Source organism: Amyelois transitella, chromosome 23, assembly GCF_032362555.1.
Source record: "Amyelois transitella isolate CPQ chromosome 23, ilAmyTran1.1, whole genome shotgun sequence".
NCBI classification, from domain to species: domain Eukaryota; kingdom Metazoa; phylum Arthropoda; class Insecta; order Lepidoptera; family Pyralidae; genus Amyelois; species Amyelois transitella.
Genome location: NC_083526.1, coordinates 5,434,456 through 5,453,689, shown reverse-complemented (window position 1 = coordinate 5,453,689; position 19,234 = coordinate 5,434,456). Strand labels below are relative to the sequence as shown.

The window sequence follows — 19,234 nt, the reverse complement described above, 5'->3', positions numbered from 1 at the left end:
AGTTTTATTCGTTGCATTTAAAGGATCACGGCCATTAATTGGACAGAACTTTAAAGTACGCCTCTATAAAGTCTAAATGGCCACGTTCAGCTGGATGACTGTATCTGCAATAATGATTATAACGTTATATCGCTGTCACAGGACTAAGTAGTGCGGATATTACTAGGGCACTACTTTATTCTGAATTTATACATAAAGTTGTTGGTCCGCGAGGAAAACGTGCTCCTGCCGTTAGTTCCGGTTGTGTGATAACTGGAGAGGCGGCCGGGATCACATTATATTTTAAGTCTTTACAGAAAGCAACTACCGTCTGACCCTCGGTAACTCTTGCAGTAGAATCTAAACCATATAGGACCATTGTTACACATTTAGTTGCCTGAATGTGCTGGTTTCATCGCGATGTTTTCCTTCACAGAGCAGCAGTAATCAAACGGATTAAGATCAAAAGGCCAAATGCACTTCTAAAGAATCAGATTGCAAAAGTCGAAGAATGTTAAGAGTACGGAATAAAACAGATAAACGTATTTTAAAATACTTTATTTTATAGATAAATTAAAAATTACTATTCTCCTACATTTACTGACCATGCAAATATATACAATTTATGTTTACATACATAGTGCATAAAGAATTTATGTCAATGAACATTGATAATTCGCCAAATAAATACAATGTGATTACTGCAGTCTCGTGACTTACCAAAATAAGTCAAAAGGTATGTTAAAATTAAGAGTGCGCGAAAGTGTAATCGCCAAGCGAAGATGTAAAAACCAAATCCGATACAGTACAGATGTACCTATGAATAAAATCAGCTAGAATCTAGCTAGACTACTCGTTAGTCTAAAATGTCTTTTCTTATAGTATACGAAGGGGTACCTAAGTCTTTGGAGAGGAAACAATAAAAATATAACCATATAAAGTTTTCCAATATCACCATTACGGATCGGATAGGGATTTTACTACACCGTTTATATTCTTTCTCAGGTTCACACCACTTAACTAATTGTAGTTTTTAACTACCTCTTCTGAACCACGAGTACTTTTTACTTGCGAAACTTAACTAAGGCATAAATTATTGTGTCGTATAAACAAGTAGTTTCTAAATGCAATAGATAAGTAAAAATAATTAAAACAATCTAACAATTTTAAGAAAAATTAATCCCGATTAGGTACAACTATTTGATCGCTTATTTATACGACTGACTTGTCACATAATAATTTAAATATCATCTTTCTTGCTTTAAAAAATGCCATACCTTCCATTTATTAACGGAATTAAAATTACGACATTTACGGAAAAGTAACATTTAGCAGTTAGTTTTATTAATTTAAATTCTAAATGTCTAACCGTATTGTTGGATTGAAGACTCGCTTACATTTTACACATTAAAATAAATAAATACATAAAGTTAAAATATATAAAGTACCTATACTAGTACTTGCGGTTGGTAAATACTTGTAGCCATGAATGCTAAATGAGTATTTTAAGTTACGAAACAGAACATAAATACTTTCAATAAGGCAGTGTCGAAGGCGACTTCAGGCTTTTAAAAAGGAAAAAATAATTAATGATATTTTTTTTATTATTATAAAATGTACTCGCCAAAATGTGTATGTTGTAACTAAATGATTGCTACTTGTGCCAAACTAAAAAGTAATTTCTTATTATAAAAGTTGGCCACTTTACATTATCATAAAATTTCATTTTTGGCTTGAAAAAAAAATGATCTTAATATTGTTTTGTCCAGAGCACAGGTCCAGAGTGAATTGAATTCCACCATAGGCATAATATGTGACAGATTTAAGAACCATATTACTTTATTATTGTTTATTACGTCATTACACATTTTATAACGGTTCTGCAAGAAAATGGCCGGTCGGCATAAATTGTAACGATTTTTTTCTTCCATTATTCTACTCGATATCCAGAACGTTAGTGTGAATGAATTACAATTGTTTTATTCTAATATCGCTCAAAATCTACAACAGTCTTTGAGCTATTAAGGCGATTCGATTCGGAAGTCTTACTTTGCGTCGGATTCAAGTTTTTGTTAGGACTTAGGGACAATTCACGAACAGTCGATAAGCCATATTCCCTCCTTTTCTTACTCTTGGACACCTCAATGATAGAGAGATGAATATAAGGGCATATGCCTTGTCAACGTCTGTATAGAAGATTGTTGACTTGAAGTGAACATTAAATTAAAGGACTTGGCCGTAAAATATTAGCATAAAATATAACGTAACTGCCTAATAAATAATTTATCGTCAATATACTCTAATATTGCTTGAATATAATCCAGATAAGATTTCGCACTAATTGTTTTGAGCCCATACTAAGTTATTTAAGTTTTTTTGTATAAATATATATGTACTTAAAAAAATAGATATACTATACATATAACCAAAAATGTTACCCGTACGAAAGGGATTCGATAAAATATAAGGGCATAATTTAAAGACTCATTCATCATAAGAAGTTCCATAGTGCCGTGTAAAAGGCGACTAAGGAATATGCTAAAAAACTAAGGATTTTTCTTGTAAGCGATTGGCTAGTAACCTGTCACTATTTTATTCTCAATTCCATTATAAAGCCATACAGCCGAACGTGGCCTTTCGTTCTTTCCGAGACTGTAGACTCTGTCTACCCTTCCGGGGACATACACGCGATAACATGTATGTATCTATACTAATATTATAAAGCTGAAGAGTTTGTTTGTGTGTTTGTTTGTTTGAACGCACTAATCTCAAGAACTACTGGTTCAAATTGAAAAATTGTTTTTGTGTTGAATAAACCATTTATCGAGGAAGGCTTTAGGCTATATAATACGCTGCAACTATAAGAAGCAAAGCAATAATGGAAAATGTGAAAAAAAAACGGGGAAAATTAGCCTTGAGGACTTCAATGATGCCCAAAATAACTATTCCACGCGGACGAAGTATGTAACAATAATTTAACAAAATAGGTTCCAACATGGACCCGTAAAACATTGTTTGTGTATCCACACAAATCTCAGATCCGATCACAAAGCAAGCTAGCCGAACTCAATTTATATCTACCGTCATTGCTTAGGAGTCGACGGCGCGCTATCTTCCGCTTTCCTCTTGTTACCTTGCATTTTCTTCTCGGGCTTATATTTCTCCCATTTTTTATGATTTAACTGATCGAAATCCTCGCTGTGTTGCGCTATGTCCTTGAGATAAGTGGACAAATGCAGCAATTCCCTGTCTTTGTCCCTGTTCAGATGCGCCTGCCTGAATGGTCTGATTTTCAAACCGCTCTTCGGATTCATTATGAAGTTTCTTCGTATATCGTCGAACATTATTGTGTTCTTTGAACTGTACTGGGGATACTTACCCCATATAACGCCTAATGGTTTTACCTGGAACATGACAGAATAGCAAATTTTGAAACCTTTATTCAGATTATCTGAGCAATAGAATAGAATAGATTTATTTTCAAAATTGGATACAAGGTATCACTTATTGACGTCACATCACTTAAATCTAATATATAACTACTACCGCTTCCAAAGCGCATGTGTAGAAGAAGCGGCGGAACAAACTACACTGCAGCATTTTCACCGGACGTCAATTAACAAATATAGATTTCTTAAATCGTAGACGAATGCACAGTGTATAATAATTAAACATTTTTCTTCTCACAAAACATGTCATGACAACTGTTACTATGGGAGCGTATGCATATGTATGCCAGCTGGCTTTGCCTGTTAATATTTAAACATATATACATACATATGGTCACGTCTATATCTCTTGCGGGGTAGACAGAGCCAACAGTCTGTCAGTGAATGGCCATGTTCAGCTATTTGGCTTAATGATAGAATTAAGATTCAAGTAGTGACAGGTTGCTAGCCAATCGCCTAAATGAATAATCCCAAGTTTATAAGCCCTATCCCTTAGTCGCCTTTCACGACATCCATGGAAAATGAAGGATTCCTATTCTATTAAAAAAAATAAAGTTTCCACTCACATCAATCGTTCCATACTTGGCCGTGTGCACAGTTATCATAGCCAAGTAGTCCAAATAGAACATGATCTTGTAATCCTGATGCGTGGACACCCCGAGCAGTCTCATCTTCTCCTCGATCCACTTCATGCCGGTGGCTGACCATATCACTATGTCATAGTCCTCGTATGCTGATGTGAGGAATTCGTGGAGAAAAGGCCGCATTAGCTCATAGCCTGGAATGTTTTATATTGAATTTAACATACATAGATATAATCACGTCTATATTCTTGCGAGGTGGACAGAGCAGACAGTCTTGAAAAGACTGAAAGGCCATGTACAGCTTAAAGATGGAATTGAGATTCAAATAGTAACAGGCCCATCGCCTACGAGAAGAATCCCAAGTTTTTAAAGCAATTCCCTTAGTCGCCTTTTATGGCAATGATTTTAAAGCCAATATTATGTGAATCTTTAACATGATACATTTTAGATCAACCTTTTTTTTGTCTACCAAAATTTATTTTACTCGAAGTAAAATTTTATTAACTTAAGTAAAATTTTATTTACTTAAGTAAAATTTTATTTAGGTAAGTAAAATTTTATTTACTTAGGTAAAATTTTTTTACATAAGTAAAATTTTATTTACTTAAGTAAAATAAATTGGAATTTCATGTTGCCCAGTGCGCTAGTCTATGAACATATTACAAATCCTATCTGCTCAAAGTCTGTGCTTGAAAGATACTGGCAATAAAACTGGTATACAAAAATTTATTTCCTCACCCATTTAGGGGGCAATACAGGGGATTCCCTTTTTTAATGTATAAAACTTTTACGGCGAACGGTATCGCGGACAACAGTTAGTTTAGGCTTTTAAATCAACGTCGTAAAAGGCAACTAAGGGAATAGCCCGTAAACTTGGGATTCTTCTCGTAGGCAATGGGCCTGTTACTATTTGAAGCGTAAGTAAATAACTCACCTGTCTCGGCTACGGATCTGTGATCGAACAATGTGTAATCTATATCGAGGACTAGCAGCTTCTTGCCCTCCCGGGGCTCGTTCAGCACATTTATTTTGTAATCTCTCACTCTCTTGTTTATTTTTGCTAAGTATATCTGTAAATAAAAAAAATATTTTATGCCTGCTCCTATGGTGGTAAAAAAAAAGATTATAAAATATATACAGGACTAATTACACAGATTGAGTTAGCCTCGATGTTAGTTCGAGACTTGTGTTACGAGATCCTAACTCAACAATACTATATTTTCTAATAAATACTTATAAAGATAAACATATTATATAGGTGGTAGGGAGAGAATAGATATTTCCACAAGCTATGTTCCCAATTTACAGATCCATCTGATCTGTTTCAGCTCATTTCTATCATTGAGCCAAACAGCTGAATGTGGCCTATCAGTATTTTCAAGACTGTTGGCTCTGTCTACCCCACAAAGGATATACACATGATAATGTTTGTATTTTAAGTTAAATATACTTGTAGGACGTTATTCTATTGAGTTTTCATTTTGTTTGATTCGCCGGTAGGTTGCCCTATTCTGCGCCATCAAATATTGCTCATTGTTTTTTTACTGAATACATAAAAAGATGTTTATTCCACAGTACTACAGACATAAAACCCAATACAATAACAAATCCTTAAAACTAAAAAATTGAAATGGTTATAACTTAGCAATCTTTATGCACAGAAGGTGTAAAAAATGGTTATTATCAGTTATCACCATTGGAATTAGGTAGTATACCTACTTAAAAAATTTATTATGACAACATGTAGTCAAAGAACTATAAATACCTCTTGATTTTCAACATCAACCTCCTCTTCCTCTATATCCAGGTCGTTCACAACCTCGTCTCCAACATCTGGTTTGGTTCTAGCACCCTCTATGGCCTCCTCGAGGGAACCCATCATCATGATCTTCAGATTCGGTTTGAGATTCAGCTCTGAGAGTGTGAAGTTGTCTGTAGCTACTTTGCCTACACATTAAAAAAAAAAACAAATTAAGTACATACATAAAGTGGTAAATGGATTTAATTTGGAATATTTTGTATAAAATTTTTATTTTCTTTTGACAACATACAGTAAAGAAGTTGTTAACACATACAAAAAACTAAGCAAGAAGTCAAATGAAAATAGAACTATTCCATCCCTTTCCCATGGATATTGGTAAAGGTGAGTAAGGGAATAGGAGCACATTCATTAAGTGATTCCATGCTTGTCTGCTAGCAAAGAAAAAATTGAGTGTACGAAGCTGATAAGATGGACTAGGAATGTCCTGTCCAATTTTACAATAGTTTTTTCATATATTCTTTGTACACTCTATATTGAAATTAAAATAATTATACTTTTTTATAGAAGTTCCCATTGCCTCAATGTGCAGGATTCCTCATGATGTTTTCCCTGATGTGTCTTTCCAGTCTATTTATCCATTTTAAAATTTCACCTAAATCCCAATTCAGTAAATATATTATTGTTACCTTCTTTTAATATTAGCATTATTTTCATCTAAATTGATACAGATTGTGAAAATGCCTTAAAGAATCAACATGGGTGTAATTTTAAAGCTTGTTATTGTCTGAATTTTAATTTAGAAACTAGCATATTAAATAGTTAACATTCTAAAATTACAGCGAGTGGAATGATAACTTTCAAATAGTTGAGTGAGTAATTATGTAAATGTTTGGGAATTCACTATTGGTAATTGGTAATTTTTTCTACAAGAGATAACCTATTTTAGTATATATCTGCTGACATTTTATTTAATTTATATTTTTCGTAGGAAACAAAATAAACTTGTCGATTTTAGGTTATAATAAACATTAAGCCCAAAATCATTATTGAGAGACATGTAAGTAAATGATGCTACTTGTTTTTATGGAAATGTATGGAAATTAAAGATATTTATACCTTGAAATTTAACGTTTAGGAGCTTTTGTCTTTCAGGTCGTACTCCAGTGGCATTTTCAATAGCGATCTTGAGCATAGCCACTGAATCCGAAGGTGAGAATTCTGGTATCTCATACTCTTTCCCATTCCACTTGACACTCAATTTCAGGGGATTATCGTTTAAATCACACATTTTTCATGAAAACGGATGACCAAAGAAAGCATCAAAATAACGGCAAATGACACATAAACAAAACAATTTCTGACTGACGTCACTGAAGGGAAGTGACATATGCGAAACAAATTATCGATTGTGACAGTGTGTTATTTATAATCGATGACAATTACGATTTGCTTTTTTCCGGTAAGATTTATATTGGTTTAGTTTAGATTAGTTCGAACATTAACAATCACTTTCACAGTTGAATCGCAAACATATCAGCGAAGATCCCTTGGGAATCTAGCTGGAGGAGACTAGTGGGCAACTTTAACTGAATTAAAGTAGGTTAGATTGGAACTAAATGTAGATAAAAGTAAACCTTATTTAACTATACCAAGTAAGTGAGTTTCAAAGGGAAATGTCTAAATATTTGAACTTTTAACCCAGACCATTTTTAAGTGTACCACCCACGTAATAAAGTGGATACTCTGAGACCTAGACCAAATAAGGACCTCTGACAAAATACTGTCTCCAAGGAAAATGTTTGTCACCAATACAAATACTTTTAAATATTAAGGTAAAATAGTAAAGCTCGAATATAAAAATCTTTTTAAATATTTATTTAGGACTTCAGTTATACATAACAACAATAATTTAACGATGACAATTTGAATATAGATGCAAACAAATTTTCAATAATTTTGTGAAACTAATAAAAATTATTTGGTATGAAAATTCTTATAGATTTTCGATATATTCTCTCCTTGTTTATGGAGCCGGCTCGTGGTCTTGATAACTAGAAAACATATTTTTAGTTGTAAGTAAGTTTGTTATAGGAACTAGTTACCTATTACTAGATATTAATTAACATACTTTCTTTCGTTGAATGTTTGGGCCGGTAACATGCTTTTTAGCTTGACGACGAACTAAAAAAACAGTTTAGGCATTTCATCATCCATTATCACAGGGTCTAAAAATATTATTTTGCACAATTCTATCAATGTAATTATCGATAACAAGTCGGGATATGTTTCAAGTTGATTTATTTATGAAACTATAAAAAATATCTTCAAATTAAAATAAAGTTTTCAAGTTTCATAAATAATAAATAAATATAAAATAAAAAAGCAACAATATTTTAAATTATGATTGTGCGGTAGAGAATTATCGCTTAATGTAATCACGCTTGCTTTAATTTATTACACTTTTCAGAAAAAAAAAAATACATACTTATTGTTTAATGTTATATTCAAAACAATATTAACCTGAAAACTAAATTAAAATTACCTTTAGCCGAATAATGAGAACGACTGCCATGAGATATTCGTCTATGTGAAAGTCCCTGTAAAAACATTTTTATTAGTAGGTACATTTGACTGTATTAAACAAATTCTGAGAATAAATATATCAATTACCTGAATTATATTGATCGGATATATGTTTGCTGTTGCGAATAACTCATTGTAATACTTTTGAGACTGTAAATAACAATTGAAAGTAAGTTTATTAATTACTAAATAAATTCAATTAATAAAGATTAAAATAGGTTTACATAAAAATTTAAATAAGTTTATTTTAGATTTACCTCCAACAGATATCGTGACGGGGTGTAAATGTCGGGTACACCTAAAAATGTTAATTATTATTATTAAAATATATTGATATCAACGAAAACAAACATCGTAAGGTATCCGTTTTAAGTTTTTTAGGTACTAAATTATCTGGCTGTTATTAAGTATTATATCATATAATAATTTTCTAATTAGCTGGAAATCATCTGGCTCAGAGAATCAGCCATTGCTATTAAAAATGGCAATGCTGCCAGCCTTTTGCGCACACTCCCGCATGTTGATGCCATGCAGGGACTATACAATTTGTAAATTAAATTTTAATTTGTTATCATCTTTTTTCTTCCTTTTTGTAATTAGATTTAGCGTTAGTTTTAATTTGAGTTCATTTTAATTAAGTGTTAAATATAATACATGCAAATAAATAAAATATCAGATGTATTGCATGTGTGTGAGATCTGACATTTAATTTTGACTTCCTGTTACACGTGTCCCTCTGATTAGTTTAAACATTAACTATTTTGAAGAGTTTGCAAATGGAGCTACCTGTAATGCATAAAATCCTAGACTAGCATTAAAACTTTTTAAGAATGCTTCAAAACATCATACCATATTTGCTGGGAATTAATTGCACAGCAGTCTTAAAGGTCACCAGCTTTTTGCTGCTCACACCTCGGTTCTTTTTATATCTGCGGTCTTGGACACAAATTTTACGTTCGTTTCTTGGCACATATATTATCTTTCCTACTAAGCCCCTTTCATTAGTTATAGTACCCACGTTTGCCGTCATAGGTTCATCGGTTCCTGTACATCGATGACATTTGGCAACTAAAGTGAGTCTAGCTCTCCTTCGCCTGGGTTTTTCAACATATACATGGCCGATAGTCGTATCAGTTCCAGTATAGTCACTTCTCTGACCATCGCTATCAATGCTCGTATTGGAAGAGCACAATGGACAGCTGTAAACTTGAGAACCGGCTAAAACGAAATATACGTATGGTATAGTATAGGTAAAGATAATAGATATTATTTAAAGTATTTTTATAGTCTGCAATATAAATGTAAAACATATAAAATATGATGGAGAAAACCATATTGATGAAAATAATGAAATAGGTTAAGGGATAAAGCTATCTGAAGAGAAAAGAAATATTCAAAACTAAACTATAGTCATCTGAGGCCACTGAGCCCTGATCATTTAACAGTGAATATTTATTTATTGTATAATCTACGAATGTACAAAATCTAAGAAAAAGAAAAAATAAAAATAACTTACTGCAGTATTCTTCCTCGCATGAATCGCTTGCATATTCCAAAGACGGACATTGTATTGCACAAGTGCAAAAGTTTTCGTCCGGCGTCAGATATTCATCTAGTCAAAGAAGAATAATATTTAATTTGTCTAGTTTTTTCCAGACGACGTAAAAACAATTAAAGTGGAGGGTGAGTGATTCTTTTATCCATAACAAATATCTGATAGTAGTATTTACTTTATATCAAAATGTGTCCAATATACACTTACTAAAATATCATAGCCTGGAAACCACGATAGCGCAATAAAGAAAGGATTACTTAAAAATTTGTTACTTACTATAATCGCACAAAATGTAATCAGAAGAATAACGAATATCGATATCGGTCCCGTTATCACATTTAACTTTATCTTTGCAATTATGAGTTTTATTTTTATGAATACAATTCTTCTGTTTAGATTTATTGTTGGAATTTTTACTGGCTGCTTTATTTAATGTGGCAGGATAATTCTTAACAATGATTTGTTTATGATCTCCTTCCTTATCATTACTACAACACATTTTGTCATCGGCCTTGCAACAACATTCATGTGAACGCTGTGCATTACATTTGTCAATAACAACTCCACATCCATTACATGAACAATCGTCTGGACAAAGCGGATCACATTTTTCAACAATAATTCCTTGATTATTACATGAACATTCTTTTGGACAGAGTAAATCACATTTTTCTACTATAATACCCTGCTTTTTACAATTACATTCATCTGGACAAAGGGGATCACATTTCTCAACAATAATACCTTCATTATTACACTCGCAGTTATCTGGGCATAAAGGATCACATTTTTCAATGATTATTCCCTTTTTATTACATTTACAATCATCTGTACATAGTGCGTCACACTTCTCATCAATTTTGTGATCATTAAAAGATTCTGCATCGCCCTGGCCCTTGGTACATGACCTTTGATTTATTTTACATTCTTTCTCAGTTTTTTTTTCAATATGTGACTTTTCATGACATCCTTCTTTGTCAGTTACTTCTTTGATTAATTTCGATGGCTTATCAGATTTAAGAGGTTTAACTAAAGTTTTTTTCTCATTTCTAAAAACTTTTTCCTGGTATTGTGTAGATCGGTCTTTATAACATTTTGTTTTATTCATTTTATTGAGGGAAAGCTTTGCATCACTTTTGCCTTTATTGAATCGATTTTCATGTTTATTAGTAAAGACTTTTTCCTGGTATTGTGTTGATCGATTTTTTCGTTTATTTTTTTTGTTTAGTTTTTCGTAAGTATCTCTTGAATCACGTTTGGCTTTGTTAGATATAAATTTATATTTTTTATTCCTCACATTCCCATTATCTTTTAATTCTGAACTCGAATCCTTAAGTGTTTTTGTATTATTCTTCTTGTTAATTTTAGTACTGCAAGATGGGTAAAGCTGTGTTTTATTTTAACAATATTATTATTCATACTTTATTATAAAAGAATAACTATAATGAATAAGTTTTAAAGAAGTATTAATAAACCTTATAAATATACGACTTACGTAGGAGGGGCTGTTGCTTGTTTTTCAGACTTAATTTTGCTATCTGTAACAATAATTTTTATTTGATACTGAAGCTAAAGTAAGTGCATACAATTTACACCTATTCAAGATGAAGCAACTATAAGAAGTTCCTATAATCAAATTTTGCAGCAATTCGTGCATCATTTTAATATTATAAAGGAAAAACATTGAATTTTTTTCTGTTTTTTGTGTGTAAAGAAATAAAACGAGAACTATTTGATTCATGTTAATGATACTTGGCACACAAGACGTGGACCTCACTTCATATGAGTATTGGCAAGGCTACCTATAGGTACCCCGAAAAAATATACATGTGTATGTATAAAAAATATTACTCACCAACACTAGTTTTCCTTTTCTTCGACCAACATTTGCATTTCAAACAACGAAGAAGTCTTTGTCTATAAATAAAAACAATTTCAATAGTTAATGTGTTCGCTAAAGTTAAACACTGTTTTACGTCATGACAACAAAGTAACTTACACTTTTCTAGGCTTTTTAGATTTGAGTTTGTTGTCAGAAAACCTTTGGATGTAAGAATAATTTCCATTCGTATTTGGGTTGACTGTATCGATATTAGAAGTTTCAATATTTTTAGTATCACCTGAAATATCAACATTCGTTTAGAAAAAGAGAAAAAGTAACTGTCCATTTTATTTATTTTTTAATAAGTTGCAATTGTATTACTTTTCCTTAATGACGCACCTTTAGTTTGAAAATCAAGTAAATGTCGTATCGGGTTTCCAGGACAAAAACAAGGATATTTACAATCTTTGCAAATCATTGTGTGGCGAATTAAGTCAGGCTTATCATTTTTGTCCGGCTGTATAAAACAGAATATAAATAAAATTACGTGTGGAAAAAATATCTGAATATAAAAGAGTCGTGCAAGGAAGTATTAGGAATATAGCGTGCTAAATTAATAAAAACACATACCAAAAATGACAAAGCATGTTATAGATAAATATAAAAGTTTGAGTGAACTCAGACCAAACGTAGAGTAACTTACAAAAATTACAATAGCGAAAGTGATTTTAAATTGTCTTTATTATACTCGTACATACCAGGTGAACAATTCTTTGTGAAAATAGATCGTGTTTCAACTTCTCAACAGTATCAGCATCAGGTTTCATACTACTAGTAGACTTTTCAATCCTAGCACAATTATATATAGTAGAATTTTTAAGAACCCAATCTTGTTCTGCTAGATAAGCAAAAATTCTATACTGTCTTGAATTTTCGTGCTCGATTCTACGATTATTTTTCTTCCCAATATCTAATATATCCTTTTTACGAGTTTTAAAATTATCTTTTTCATAACATAAGGTATTATTGTCTATTGCCTGATTTGAGGAAATTGATAAAGTGCGTTTTATATCAACCCAACAGGCATAAGCTAGTGTACTCAGTTGTTTAAAACAGCGCCATGAATTAAAACTTGATTTGGATCTTAGTATCTCATCCCGGTCTCCATTATTTTTTCTCTTATTAATTTCCTTTTTATCGCCTAGATTTAACTCGTCTGATCCACCACTTTTGTTTTCCTTGTCATTTTTATTTTCATTGACTTTTTTATCTGCAAGATTATTCTTGGAGTTTGTAGTTTTATTATGTAGAGTTTTTGAATTATTGTCCGTATTTTGTTCCCTCTTTTCATTGTCTCTTCTTTTGTGTTTTTTTGGTAATTTATTATTAATCAAACAGTAACCCTTCCGAAGTTTAATGTGTTTACTAAGCAAATCTGGTAATGTTTTATATGATTTTCGATGCGTATTTCCAATATCATTCATTTTGTTAGTTTTTTTGCTATTGTTATTTTTAGATACACTTCTAGAGGCTTTGTTGTAATGACTTCTCATGGGTCTTGGCAAAAGAATGTCATCACTCTCAGATTCAAAAATGTCTTCATTCATTCTTTTGTCCACCTAATAAACCAAGTAAATAAACCGATTTTAGGTATGAAAATATAATTTTTTATGTGTTTCACTAAAATTTTTTTTACTTACGCTTGTTTCATAAAAGTCGTCATCACTTTCACCAGACGAACCTCTAAATGAAAACATATATAAATTAAAATAAATATATACAATTCATGTACTTTTCCCTGTATGATACTGTATTTAACTAAGCACATAAGATGGTAAATCGTAATTATTCAATTTATTTTTCAATAAATTAAGTCATTATCATAATTGTTTTGTAATCAACTACACATAGGTACCTGCACCAAAACTTACTTTTCCAAACTTACGTCACTTAGGTCCCCATAATCACTAGGTGATATACAAATAGTACATAATTCACCCAAGTCCGAGAAACAATTGCTACAATATGTTCCCGGACAATTGGGCGTATCACACCTGTAGAAAATCATCATGTAATTACAATGTAACATTACTTCTCAACTGAATTAAAATTTGTCATAATGTCATCATTTACTTTCGAAGCTTTGTGTGGAGATTTTTTGAAATCTTATTTGAACCACAGAGAAGGCAATGAATTTCTTGTGTGGATATTCTCAGCAGAAATCGAAGCCAGCAGAATCTGGAATATTAACCTTTTATATTATTATTGTGTACTACATTAGCATTTTCATGATTTATTACATATTTTATAATTTATTATACTTACGGTATATGATCGCTTAGCCATCTTTTAAATGTATATCTTTCTTCTGAATAGCATTTATAGGTCCTGTGAAGTTTCCTTCTAGCAAATTTCATGAAACCACCTTAAAAATATTTGTAAATATTATTTTTATGCTAGGACTTTTTTATAGGTATAATTTTAGTTTATGCACATTATAATTTGTTACCTCTAGTTCTGAGAATGTGGTTGTAAAGCCATTCGGCTCTTGCTTTAGCCCGTTCTGGACGATAAAGTCCCATGACAACATGGCGAAGACGCAATCCATATGGCTCGAATAAAGAAAAGAACCAAAGGAGAAATATCAAAATACCTAAAATTAAATTAATACTGTTACTAAAGTTAATAATAAGTACCTCAAACAAAGATTTCAGCCGTAGGTATGTAGTCTACTGCTGGACTTAAAACACTAAAAAATTCTAAAAATTTTGACTATTTTATACATTAGATTAGTCGACCAAATGATGCATTAAACCTTCTTTATAATTCTCAATATCAAGAGACATACCAATTTGAGTATATCGTTGCAAGTCCGGTGGTTTAGGATCTGGAAGACAGTTTGTTGGTAAAGGATGCGATATCTCCAATGGAGTCGTTAATGCCATTAGTAAGTCTCTAAACATGTCTGCTACTCTTCCCTTACCCGATATATGCATGCCTGCGTTAGGCACTCCATCTGAAATAAATGTAGTTACAGTAACTTCAGCTAAAGTTTGACTAAGAGGTGTAAGTAATCTGGAAATCTTTCTCGGCATATGGTATTTTGGTTGTATTTTCAGTCATATATAGGACAATCAGAAAAAAATTCCATAATTAAGTAATCATAATTATTCTACAGTCCGATTGAGCAAACTTTGCTAATGTATCTTGTTAGATTAAAGTCGAAAAACTTACATGGCAAAGGTGACTGATTCTTTCCATGATATTGAATTGTCATCAGTACCCAGTACAAACTATAATCTGCCACCATATGAATTAGTAATTTAAAAGTCGTGATTGTCATGAAAACAATTGATCTATTCAAATGAATCTTTTCGGATGCTGCAAGTCGAAATGATGTTGTCTGTTGAGAAAGTTATATCATCAATGTAAGTACCGTATAGAATAAAAAATATATTTAGACCTTAATAAAGAATAGCAATTTAATTTTTCTCGTGACTATCTAAAATATCTTACTGAAACGTATTTGGATCTCTCTCTTTTATTTAACGGCAAAATAGTTTCTCTTCCATGACGAAGTCTGTTCAAATCCAAATCTCTTATCTCTTTAGTTATGTATTTATTATCGAAACGGGATCGAGTTTCAAACATGTGCTGGTAGTATTTTGCTCTGAAATCGGAGATTCCTTATAAAATCTTATTAAAAAATATATATATATTTTAAGTATGTGTCTAATGGTTATTCGCGTAATAGTTCGTCGTTTTGGCAATCACCATTCTTAATATTCTTACTGCTAATGAACTATCGACGCAACGAAAGACCCAGTCAAAATTTCACAGAAAAAACTTTAGAATAAGTTCTATGCATTGATTACTTTGTATACCTACCGACGAATAAAAATAATGTTCGAAAATTCCTTAAGGTAAGTAGCTAATATTCCAATAAGTAACGATACAAACCTAAATATAATCAGCAATAGGAATAAACTAGTAACACATGAACTCCAAGATAGCCAAGTAAGAAGAGGATCAGCTCGCTTCCTTATTTCAGTTACAATACCAGCAGCAACTTGGCTAGCTGAATGGCTAGTATTGCTTGGGAAAGAGTATGAGTGGTGCACATGAATCTGAAGATATAACATTTCTCTGATTCGCTGTGAAAATTCTTTAAGTCCTGGAATTTCAAAGGTGATATTACAACCTATGGATTGTTATATAATATAAAGGTTGTACTTTAAAGTGGTTTTGTGAAGAAAGAATTAATGACGATAAGTTATGAATAAAATCCGGTAGAAAATTAAGTTTCCGATATGAATTCAAAGACAACAGTTTATGTCTGAGAAAACAGAGATGGAACTTTTTATGTAACTTTCCTTAAATATAAAAAATATATATATCAACAATATTTATCCACCTACTTCTCTTAATAGAAGCAACGAAACTTCCGTTAACAAAATCAGTGAAAAAGCATGTTGCTTTATACTTTTTAACATTTGAGCAAATCTCTTCAGCTTTAATAGGCTGACGTTTGGCCTTTTCATTGTTTGGTTTATATTTTCCTTTATAATGAAAAGTTCTATCTCCAAAGGATTTAATACAACGTTCATACGGAGATCCCATTTTTCTGTTGCAAACTTCTGATAACCATTGTAACCAGGAAAATGTAGATTGAATAGTTTCTACTGCAAAAATTGTTAAAGCAAAAGTGTGCAAAATTGTTAAATAGGAATAAACAATGACAAAATATTGTTACTATAATTAGTAAATTAACCACAGGATAATTTTTCATAATAGGCATGCATAAATATCAATTTCGAACTAGGGCAGCGTACTTAGTACCCTTGCATAAAAAATAATTGAATACTTACAAACGCTTAAACTGAGTCTATTGACTTTCAATAAAGTAATTTTCAGATTTCTTGTGAATAAATGTAATTTCTGCACCATGATTTTGATGGTCTCTCTCATGGAGTTCAATGGTTTTCTCATAGTCTGTTTAACTTCGTAAACAAGAGATTTTATCTCCTCCTAAAAGTATGATCACAAATTGTTAACATTGACTTTATGAACAAATTATTTAAATTGTCAATAAAAACTGCTGTAGGTACTACCTGACGGCAGGCCATTGATTCCGTCAAGACTTCAGAATTTTTCAGTGTATTTGTTGCAGGTCCAGTAAGAATAAGCACAAGAGCGTAACACGTTAAGGTGTACCGTCCAGCTCTTGAAAAGAATTGTGGAAGAAGAAGAAATACTAAGCACCTGTAATAAAATACAAATACATTTGCTTGAACTATAAATGCTTAATGAGAAACTTTAACCAATCATAACATACCTAATCCTGTAGCTAAAAGCCAGACTCATTGTAAGCAAGACACCGATAATGGAGCTTACAATTGTAGCGTGGAAAAGTGAAATAGAAAGTTGAAAAACTAAAAATAAAAAACAAAGATATGTCAGCCCCAATCCTGTAAGAAAACCCAACAAACTTTTGAGGACAAAATAAAGACATGCTTGATCTGTTCTTAGATACAAGAAGAAGTTTGATAAAGAGGATCCTTCGGGATACAACTTTTGAAAAATCTTAGAAAAGCGCTTTTGCGTATCCTGTCTGTAGCATCGTAATCTTTGAGAAAGAGATTTCTGCGGCATTGGAGTGTTAGTTTTTTGGACAGAGATATATTTTTGGTTTTCATAGTTCTGTCTGTACTTTTCAATAGTCCTAGCTTTCCACAATAACGCGAAATGTGCCATATTTATTTTCACAGTATGCGTTGAAAAAAATCTTTCGTTACGTCATGTAATCGAATCGGAATAAACAGTGTATTAAAGCGTAACATTTCAATTTAGTAAATTATTAGGCTCCGACTGAAATTCACTGACATACCTAGCTTTATAAAAAGAACCAGAATACCAAGAAAACCGTGAAATAAGTTTCTATTATGAAACCCAAGGAGTTTTGATACCTATCTCATATTCAAATCGAACTTCGTAAACTTAGTAATGAGTGACGACCCAATAAGTACATAAAATTAAAATAGCATAATTTTCACTATTAAAATAATACAGGCCGTTAATTTAATCTACTAAAATAGGCGAAAGGCCTTTGGAATAATAGAATTTGTCATCCTTTTTTTTTGTAATAATCTGAAAAACTTTTATAATTTATTTCTATTAAATAAACGGCATAAAAAAGAATTTGATTCTTTCCAACCCGCATAATTCCATTTTAAGATATGTTCATATAAGTTATAAAACATAAATCGTACATGCTATTAAAAAGGTAGCAGGCGCAGTATTTACCGCCGTAATAAAATAATAAAAGTTGCTCCTCGCCGCCTGTAATGTTCTTATCAGCAATAATTCTCTTGGCATTTAAAAATATTGCTCTATTTGTATTCAAGGCACCATATAATGGAACAATAACTGAAATCCGTCATTAGTACATTGCCCTCCCAGTTTATCTTTATGTCTGTCTAGGTGAATTGAATCTCATCTGAATATTTGATTTACACAACAAAACGTAGTTACGAGTTCGACCTTCCAAGCGCAGTTTGATAAATTGATGAGGTTTAAAATTGATCGCAATTGAATTGAACGCACCCTATACAACCAAACAGGAAGTTGCTTATTTAGAACAATGTATCGGTCAAGAGAAAAATAATACGTACAAACCAATAATGAAAAGTACACTACCTACCAATTCAAAGTTCATTGACATTCAGCGAAATTTGTCAATAGCAAAATTAAAATGAACCAGCCCTGTTTAGTCGACATGCGGAGCTGCGCAAGGAGTCCATTCATGAAACATGCGCACAACGCTGCAATGCTACAAAATCAACTTCACTTCGTTCTGGATATCGTGAATAGATAATCTTTTTATTTTAGTTATTTCTTTTCGGCATAATGCAGTTGTCTTGTGTTGTCCGTGAATATTGTTCATAGTGCGGAATATGATGATTAAAACTGGTCCATTGACAGTGTTCCTACGGATTGCTATTGAAAAATTGTGATTGTGAATAATAGGAATATATTTCGTCCACAATAAGAAGGCGTAAGTTTGATTTTTATCCAGACTGAGTAATATTTCTGACTGATGATGATGATATTCCTGCTTTAATTTTAAAAGGTAGTTTATGAACGTTAAAGTTAAGAACCTAAATAATGGGCTGTTTCTGTATTTTTGTCGACGTGCTCGAAAAAAAAGTATGAATAAAAGACATTGTTATACAATCGCAACAATGTAAGCAATAAGTTAACTCAGTTTCAAGCCTGAGTAATGTAATTTCAAATGTCATGTTTCTTTCCTAGTTCCAGTACTTAGTTATTGTATTATGAATAATACTTACATGTTAAAATGATAAAACTTGGGATTTTTTTGTTTCTTCTTTTAAAGTTTTGTAATATTACATTTTTATTCAAAATAATAAGCAATATTCTACATAACCCAACACTATCTAATAAATTATTAGGGCAGGTAGCTGTACCTACACTTATTTT

The 19,234-nt window shown here is 31.8% G+C and overlaps 2 protein-coding genes and 1 long non-coding RNA gene across 6 annotated transcripts; all 3 read right to left on the bottom strand.

Moving 5' to 3' along the window:
- Nucleotides 1–522: 522 nt before the first annotated feature.
- On the bottom strand, nucleotides 523–10,367 carry LOC106130740 (ubiquitin-like domain-containing CTD phosphatase 1). Of its 4 annotated transcripts, none has more exons than XM_013329650.2 (10): nucleotides 10,189–10,367; nucleotides 9,874–9,969; nucleotides 9,207–9,575; nucleotides 8,615–8,655; nucleotides 8,445–8,507; nucleotides 8,317–8,371; nucleotides 5,778–5,959; nucleotides 4,947–5,082; nucleotides 3,995–4,206; nucleotides 523–3,383 (listed from the first exon to the last, which is right to left on the bottom strand). In XM_013329650.2, exons 3-10 carry the CDS (start codon nucleotides 9,385–9,387, stop codon nucleotides 3,063–3,065), a joined length of 1,191 nt encoding a protein of 396 aa, XP_013185104.1. In that variant the 5' UTR covers nucleotides 9,388–9,575; nucleotides 9,874–9,969; nucleotides 10,189–10,367; the 3' UTR covers nucleotides 523–3,062. The 4 variants fall into 4 exon arrangements, with proteins under 4 accessions (XP_013185104.1, XP_013185103.1, XP_060806908.1 ...); XM_013329649.2 differs by having other exon boundaries at nucleotides 10,120–10,204; XM_060950925.1 differs by lacking the exons at nucleotides 9,207–9,575; nucleotides 9,874–9,969; nucleotides 10,189–10,367 and adding an exon at nucleotides 6,891–7,825 and having other exon boundaries at nucleotides 8,615–8,636.
- Nucleotides 10,368–11,234: 867 nt separating this feature from the next.
- On the bottom strand, nucleotides 11,235–12,214 carry LOC106130741 (uncharacterized). Its single transcript, XR_001228502.2, has 5 exons — nucleotides 12,134–12,214; nucleotides 11,912–12,032; nucleotides 11,768–11,829; nucleotides 11,408–11,450; nucleotides 11,235–11,282 (listed from the first exon to the last, which is right to left on the bottom strand). It is a non-coding gene; the product is annotated as an uncharacterized LOC106130741 (long non-coding RNA).
- Nucleotides 12,215–13,661: 1,447 nt separating this feature from the next.
- Nucleotides 13,662–17,488, bottom strand: LOC106130671 (DC-STAMP domain-containing protein 2-like). The gene is made up of 11 exons (XM_060950909.1): nucleotides 17,070–17,488; nucleotides 16,846–16,996; nucleotides 16,603–16,762; nucleotides 16,153–16,416; nucleotides 15,695–15,908; nucleotides 15,251–15,404; nucleotides 14,969–15,137; nucleotides 14,583–14,750; nucleotides 14,244–14,387; nucleotides 14,060–14,159; nucleotides 13,662–13,788 (listed from the first exon to the last, which is right to left on the bottom strand). Exons 1-11 carry the CDS (start codon nucleotides 17,486–17,488, stop codon nucleotides 13,662–13,664), a joined length of 2,070 nt encoding a protein of 689 aa, XP_060806892.1.
- Nucleotides 17,489–19,234: the final 1,746 nt, after the last annotated feature.